The sequence below is a fragment of the Malania oleifera genome, chromosome 5 (assembly GCF_029873635.1).
Source record: "Malania oleifera isolate guangnan ecotype guangnan chromosome 5, ASM2987363v1, whole genome shotgun sequence".
NCBI lineage: Eukaryota > Viridiplantae > Streptophyta > Magnoliopsida > Santalales > Ximeniaceae > Malania > Malania oleifera.
Window position 1 is genome coordinate 91,266,761 of NC_080421.1, and position 8,551 is coordinate 91,275,311.

General features: G+C 39.0%; 1 protein-coding gene across 1 annotated transcript; it reads left to right on the forward strand.

Moving 5' to 3' along the window:
- The first annotated feature begins 344 nt into the window (after positions 1-344).
- LOC131155126 (transcription termination factor MTERF4, chloroplastic) lies at positions 345-5,740 on the forward strand. Its single transcript, XM_058108056.1, has 2 exons — positions 345-2,272; positions 5,444-5,740. Exon 1 carries the CDS (start codon positions 615-617, stop codon positions 2,184-2,186), a length of 1,572 nt encoding a protein of 523 aa, XP_057964039.1. The 5' UTR covers positions 345-614; the 3' UTR covers positions 2,187-2,272; positions 5,444-5,740.
- The last annotated feature ends 2,811 nt before the right edge of the window (positions 5,741-8,551 follow it).

Sequence of the window (8,551 nt, forward strand, 5' to 3'; positions counted from 1 at the left end):
TGTTTAATCAAGTTTTTGGTTTGTTTTAGTTTAAAAATATTAATCAAACATATTGCCATGTTTCGATTTTTAGTTTCTACTTTTGTTTTTTGGTTATCGTTTTTATTTTTATTTTCATAGTATTTTTTTTCGGATCACTTGTAAACATATATATAAAAAATAACTTAAGAAAATTTTATTTTGAAAGAACACCAACCTTTCTCATCAATTAATTATATAAAAAATAAGTGCATAATATATTATTTATTTATTTTTATATAATTATTTTATTTTATAAATTTCTATTTTTATTAATATTTAAATTCATTTGCTGTATTTGATAAGACTTCACTTGTTGATAAAACATGACACCCCTACCCCACTAAGAGCCCAAAACCCTCCGCCTCACGCTCCCTCTGCATCATTTGAACGGAGTCTCCCCTCCCCACGATAACCCTCCTCTCTCTCTCTCTCTCTCTCTCTCTCTCTCTCTCTCATGCTATTCACCATTATTGCTGGATTCGTGGGGTATTATATCAACTATCCATCCAGTGAAGGCCGCGTTCCGAATCTCAGAGGCAGATTTGTCTAATTTTGCTGGTGCAGATCGATTGATTATACATACACCTAAGAAGATGAAGTTAAGCTATGCTGATTTTACCAAACCAAGTTTTCTGCTTGTACATTCAGAATTTTCAGCTCTCACATTCCATAAGCCCTGGTTAATTCCTGCATTAACCAATCGTTTCCCAAGTAAGAGTGTAGGCAAAACTAGATACATTACGGCATTTCAATGCTCTGTTGCCCCTAGTAAATCATATGCATCCAGTTCTGTGGATTCGTCTTTGTCCAAACGAGACACCGTGCGTTTGCATCCGAAACAAGAGCGTTCCTCATCCTTATATAGTCGACCCAGTTTGTCACAGATGAAGAATGAGAGGATGGAAAACCGTGCCCGGGTTTATGAATTCTTGAGGGGGATTGGCATTGTTCCCGATGAACTTGATGGTTTGGAGCTCCCTGTGACTGTTGAGGTCATGAGGGAGCGAATTGACTTCCTGCACAAATTAGGGCTTACAATTGAAGACATTAACAACTACCCCCTTGTTCTTGGCTGCAGTGTGAAGAAGAACATGATTCCTGTGCTTGATTATCTTGGAAAGTTGGGCGTTTGGAAGTCCACTTTTACAAATTTGTTGAGGAGATACCCGCAAGTCCTCCATGCCAGTGTTGTGGTTGACCTTGCACCTGTTGTCAAGTTTCTTCAAGGTTTGGATATTAAGCCGAATGATATACCTCGGGTTCTTGAGAGATATCCGGAGGTTTTGGGATTTAAGCTTGAGGGAACAATGAGTACATCAGTGGCTTTTTTGGTTGGAATTGGTGTTGCAAGAAGAGAAATTGGAGGCATTTTAACTAGATACCCAGAGATATTGGGGATGCGAGTAGGCCGTGTGATCAAGCCATTTGTGGAGTTTCTTGAAAGCTTGGGCATCCCAAGATTAGCTGTGGCTAGATTGATTGAGAAGCGACCTCACATTGTTGGATTTGAGCTGGAGGAAAGGGTGAAACCAAATGTTGATTTCCTTGTGGAAGTTGAAGTGAGAAGAGGATCACTTGCTTCTGTGATTGCCCAATATCCTGAGATTATAGGAATTGACCTGAAGCCAAAGATTCTAAGTAATAGGAGTTTGCTTAATTCAGTTATTGATTTGAATGCTGAGGATTTTGGGAGAGTGGTTGAGAAAATGCCACAGGTTATTAGCCTTAATCATAAACCCATGTTGCAGCATGTGGATTTTCTCAAGGATTGTGGCTTGTCCTCACAACAAGTGAGGAAGATGGTTGTTGGCTGCCCCCAGTTGCTTGCTTTGAATCTTGAAATCATGAAACTTAGCTTTGATTTCTTCAAAACAGAAATGGGAAGGGATTTGGAGGATTTGGTTCTATTCCCAGCGTACTTTACTTATGGTCTGGAATCTACTATAAAGCCAAGACATAAAATGGTTGCAAAGAAGGGGTTAAAATGTTCTCTTGCATGGCTGCTTAATTGCTCTGACGAGAAGTTTGAAGATCGGATGAACTATGACTTTATTGACACGGAAGAGATGGAAACTGAGTCATCATTCAACATGAATACTTTGATGGAGCCAAGGGCGGATGATTCAGCTTCTGATGAAGATGACAGCGATTATGAATATGTATAGAATGATGAATGAAAGTTATGCAACAATCTTGTCCTTTTCAGACTAATTGTTCTTGCGCAGATTTGTAATATTGCAATCTTTAGAAGGTATAACTTAAAATTTGGAGCACTTGAATGTTATTTCTATGTAGATTACTGCAATGATATAGAGAATCAGAAGCTGAAACAAAAAATAGTTGTATGTTTTCAAATGCTAAGTAAATACATGATATCTTGACATGAGAATCACATTTAGCAATGGCTATGGGTTCTACCCTTGATGCATACACAGCACATGTAGAGTAATTGGGGACCATTGTTAATTTCATGTACTTAATAGAGTTTTAGTAGTTAATTTTGTTGAGAATTTCACTTGTACATTGGAAAAACTAAGTAGATGATGGGTGCTTATATTCTTGGTTGGGACCAAAACCCAATAAGCTTAAGCTTTTGGGTCAAGTTGGTGTTCACTCATGTATATCAAGCCCATATGAGAACTCCCCGGTGCTAACAAGTGGTATTAGAGCTGATGGTTTGTAACTCTAGGCGAGCAACATCATAAAGTTGAGTGTGAAGCTAATTTTCTTGACATGCTAACAATTAGAGGACCAAGTGTGTGACTGAGGCTAATAAGGATCATTTAATCCTGGAAGATGGATCCAAATTGCGTTAAGAAGGGGAGGTAGGACTGATTTGGAAGTATGTGGAGTGCAATCCGAAGTATATAAAGTGCAGGGGTAAGGTCCACTTAAGCAATTGTTGAAGAATTGGGCTTTGTTCCCTCAAGGGAGATGGTTTCTGCTCAAGGGGGAGAGTTGTAATGGCTCCTAGTTGTGAGTTCCAAACACTCCCCCTTGAATGAAAGTCATTACTTCCCATGCAACCAACTAGGATGCTTTAAGACATACACCTAGTTAAAATCTGGGTTCATGAAGTTGAGAAAATTGGCCATAGGTTCCCCTAGAGATGGAGGCCTAGTTAAAATCTGGGTTCATGAAGTTGAGAAAATTGGCTGTAGGTTCCCCTAGAGATGGAGGTGGCCACCTCCCACCACTATCATTGGATATGAAGGCGATGAATGGAATGGGTTCAATCTCTTCCTCTTCAGATTTTGTTCCATAAATATGAAGAAATTGCTCCAAAAAATGGAAGTTGTCAATTTGTGCTTTATCTCTACCATAAATCAGAACTTGTATTATAAGTTCTGATTTTTATCTTCAGTCTTTTCTGTCATGACTGAGACCCTCCCTCCTCGTGCTATTTCTTGAACTGCAGCTGCTGATGACGATGTAATCTCAAATCACTTTCGAAGCCTTTTAAATACAGACTGAAAATTCTTTAATTTCCACCTATGTTGGCCAACATTGAGCTCCAATCTTCAGTTTTAGTTTTGAGAGATCAGCGTCTCTTGCTTCTTGTACGTGGCAACTCCCTTCCTCCTCTTCTAAAACATTCTTGCAGGTAAGGCAATCTGATCAGGGCATAAGTCTTGAGACAGCTCATTTTGCTCTTTGAAATCCCCATACGAATGTGCATAAGTCTTGAAATACATTTGCAAATTTTTTTATTGATATATTTATTTACTGTTGATACTGAAAAAGATTTGAGTCTTTGTGTGTGTGTTAGTACCGAGGTAGTCCTCACATGGGCTTCATATACATGGTGAGCAACAACATATATGCCATTCATGCTCTGCTCCTTTTTCCCGACATGGAACAATTCTCGAGTAGATATTTCTAACAACCACCCCCCCCCCCCCCAACTGCACTTGTGAGTCTTTAGCACTCCCCTTTGAGCAGAAACTGTTTCTCTTTTGGGAGCAAGCTCAATTCTCCAACAATCGCTCAAGTGGATCTAACCTCTATACTTTACATGCTTTAGATTGCATTCCATGTGCTTTGAATCAATGCTACCAACCATATCTTTGATCCCATTTGCGTCCATATACCCAACCTCGATGATCCTTTGTTGCCTCGGTCACACATTAGGTTCTCCAACTAGTAGCATGCTTTGAGAAAAATTACAAACCATTGGCACTTTGATACAACTTCTTAGCACCAGTGGAGTCCTCGCACGGGCTTGATATACATGAGTGAGCATCGATTTGGCCAAAAAGCTTAAGCCATCAGGCCTTGGGCTCAGCCTTGTATATAATATATATGCAATTCTCTCTCTCTCTCTCTCTCTCTCCCTCTATATATATATATATATATATATTCCCTGCTGTGCAATAACTCAGAAGTGGATATTTCTAATGCTCTCGTAATTTGATAAGACATGGTTAGCCACCTCAAATTCACTTTTTCTGTTTCATTTTCAGAAACTAAAGTCATATTTAATTATCCGAATGCATTTCAAATATGAAAAATGTATAGTACAACTTCTTGTTTCATTCCAAAAACAAAATTTTGGTTCATGTTTTTTGAATCACAAACCAAACAGGTCCATTATTTTCCCAATTTCCTGTCATAAGATCCAGTAGAAGAATTGATTTCACACTTCCAAGTTGCTTTTAGCCATTTCCCAGTTTGACATGGCGTGGATCCGGTGGTGTATGAGCCTATCTCCTACGATGGATCAGTGTCATATTTTTGTATGCATTTTTCTTAAGGCAGAGAGGTACAACAGGCCCAACTGCATGAACATTTTCCCACCTATTACAGATTAATAGGATTGCATAACCTCTGTCATTTCTAGATAGGGTAGGATTATCAATCTAAAGTTTGTAGTGGCTGTTTAGTAGTTCAATCATCTTAGAAAAATTGACAAGCAATCATCTTATAAGGGTAGTGAAGTGTTTGAAGACTGAAAGGAGTAGTGTAAAATTAATAAAACTGAACTTTGCACAATTTAGATGAAATCCGTTTTTCTTTTGGTTGGTTTTTTTGGTCCATAACATTTTTGCTCATTATACTGCATTGGCATGTACTTTTTTGTTCATTTTTTGTTTACAAGATGTTGGACTAATAGACCCCACCTTCTGTTACTTAATATCTGGTGGTTGTTGTAAGATGTTGGACTAAACTTGTGAAGGGAGTTGATCATTATCATGTTTTTTCGTTTGTGAAAGTCCATGTCTCTAGTAAAACATGTACTTATTTAATGAAGATCCTGGATAGCAAAGCCAGCTGGTTATTAACATTGCCAGTGCCATGCCATGGTTGGCCCCTTTTTACATACTGCATTATTTGTTTGCTCGTCATTATTGCTCCCTCATAGCCTAACCCAAGACGAAAGAATGATAATACTATTCATCTTTTGTTCTTTTATTCTGTTCAGGTGTGAGGTACACAAAACCGGCATTTGTTTTCCAGCCAGACCCCAGTGCAATGAAAATTTGGGTGGGAATGTTGGTTTGAGTCATATGTAAAGGTAGACTACTGTTACTCATGAGGGGATGCCATTGTATCAAATGCCACTTCAATTAAGTTCATTTCTGCAAAATTCTCTTGTGTGTCGTCTTATCCATATTAAGAATGCAGGTCCTGTTTCAGGTCACTCATTGCATTTTGATGTCAAATGTAATACATTTATCAAATTTTGTGATTCTTAATAAAATTTTCTGTTAGTTCTACATCTTTTCAGTTTTTATATTCCTTTTTGCACTTTTGATTGTGTACATAAAGGAAAGTTTAAGGGCACTGCCATGCTTCCTTTGTGTTCTTTCTTCTTTTACCAATGTGTGTGTGTGTCTCAGTTGCATTTGGACCCCCTGCCCCAGTTGGAGGGAAGTGTTTCATTATCTATTGATTATAATAAGTCTGGGATTTCTAGCCCCCTTTTTGGTTGGATAAGACGGCTCCATTTTTAGTGTTTTAAGCCCCAACATGAAGTTTCTCCATCATGCTTCATCTATTTGCTCTCCCTTCAAGATTCATTCGTGCACATGTCATATGCTTGTCCTTCTCCTTCTCTCCCCTCTGTTTTCTACCAGATTCCTCCCAGCTCTCTACCCAATCAAGTCCCGGTTCCACCCCTGATGAAATGCGGTTTCTTCTTTCAACTGGTTCTCTGTGATGTGCACGGGGCAACACTTGCATGGCCACCTGCCTCTACAACATTACATCACATACAGAAACCCCCTATGCTTGACCATGAAACCAGCAATTGGATTATGTAATGATGAAAACGTCCTTGTGGCGTCACTGTTGAACAAAAATGGCGCCAACTCACAGTGGGAGCAGGCCGATCTTGGCAGGGGATGTGCATTTGCTTAGCAATGAAGTCATCCATAGTTATCAGGCGGCATAAGCAGGTGAAATGGTGAAAGGGGTGGGGCCAAGGACGACACAAGTGCAGTCGTAGGCAAGGTGAACGATGGAGCCATGGATGAAGAGATTGGACATGTCAGTGGCACTTGCCAACTTATCCTGAAGAGGTATGAAGTAACAAAAAATAGGATAATATTTTTGGTTTTAAGTTTTCAGCCAATAATATTGTTGTTGTTGTTGTTCTTATAGCATTTTGATTTAAGAACAAGAAGGTGGATTACATTCCATAGATTCTCAGCAAGTGGTCAACTTTCTCTACATAGAATTGTGTTGATTGCTCAAGCTAAAAAGGTATTGTCAACCTCTCTTGTTTGGCTTCAATGAATTCCAGTTGTCCATAACTCAGTTTTATTGTAGTTAAGTCACTTAATGTGTTCAAGTTCAAAGGATGGTGTGTTATAGGCTGATATGATTTTGATATATTAGTCACTTAGGCGTGTATGGCAATTTGGATAAGGGTAGCACTGAACATTAGGATTCAATATTCTTGATGGAGTGTTTATTATGGTTGCATTGATGCATATACTCAGTATGGTAGCACTGAATTTTCGAGTTCCAATATTCTTGCTGGAGTGTTTTATTTTGTTGCATTGATATGCATGTACTGGAAGTATGGTTTGAGTTGCACATAAACAAATAGAAGAACAAACCTGTTGTGAATAATGATCGGATAAAGGATGCACAGTGGAATAAAAACGCAACAAACAAATCAATCACAACCAGTAAACAAGAAATAACAAGCACAACAACAAGATTTACGTGGTTTGGTAAAGCCTACATCCATGGAAGCAATGACACAAGAATTTCACTAAGGAAATATCAAAGTACATAATACACTTCACAAATGATCACTCTATCTGTCAATACACGCCTATAATGACATATATAACAGTCCTTCGAAGGTTTTCCTCCAATTACCCAACCACGCCAACGTTCAAATTCAAAATTCAAAAAACTGCTCGCAGCCCAAAACTACTCGTCGACGAGTACAAGGGATTTGTCAATGAGTCAAAGATGACCACTCGTTGACTAGTTTATCCTCTCGTCAACAAGTCTTTAACTCTGAGATTTTTTGGCTCTCGGTATCTACTCATCAACGAGCACAGGGCACTTGTTGACGAGTCACTGCTGTGCTGCCCCTTTATGTTTTTCGTCCTTCTTTGTTTATGAAATCCAAAGTATAAGAGTCACACCATAAATAACAATCTCCACCTTGGCAATTATACGCCCCTTAGGAGAATCCCAAAAAACATGTCCAACTGCTCCACCTTGAACTTGAAACGCTCGATTGGGTTTGTCTCCCTTCTATCAATTGGAGACATGGAGTAAGTTCAAGCAATACTTGAACTTTTCAGAAGTAACCAATTTCGTTAGAATATCTGCTGCATTTTCAGACGTGTGAACCTTCTCCAACACAAGCTCACCCGAAGCAATCAATTCTTGAACCTTGTGGAACCTCACATCAATATGCTTGGTTATAGCATGATATACCTAATTCTTCGCCAAGTAAATGACACTCTAACTATCACAATACAACACCACTCCATCTTGTTGTAATCCCAGCTCTTGACTAAACTGGTAAGCCATAAGACTTCTTTTGCAGTTTCGGCAACTGCCATATATTCCACCTCAGTTGTGGACAATGCTACCTGAGATTGAACCATGGATCTCCAACATATAGGTCCTCCTACAAGGATAAAGACATAAACCGTTGTAGACCTTCTGTCATCCATATCTCCTGCATAGTTAGCATCAACAAATCCCATAACTGAAGGACAACCCTGTTGCTTGCCGAATATAATGTTATATCCCGATGTACCTCGTAAGTACCTGAAAATCCATTTGACGACTATCCAATACTGTCTTCCTGGATTAGAGAGAAACTTACTCACCACGCTCACAGCATGTGCCAAGTCTTGCCTCGTACACACCATGGCATACATTAAACTCCCCATTGCACTAGCATAGGGTACCTTTGACATGTCCCAGATTTGCATACATTAAAAATGACTTGCTAGAGGTGTACACACTGGTTTTGCATCAGCTATGCTAAATCTCTCCAACACCTTATGCACATAACCGCCCTGAGATAGCCATAACCTCTTTGCAGTTCTGT

Bases quoted from the DNA above. Each gene is read 5' to 3' on its own strand.
- LOC131155126 (XM_058108056.1), top strand. From the start codon at position 615: ATGAAGTTAAGCTATGCTGATTTTACCAAACCAAGTTTTCTGCTTGTA.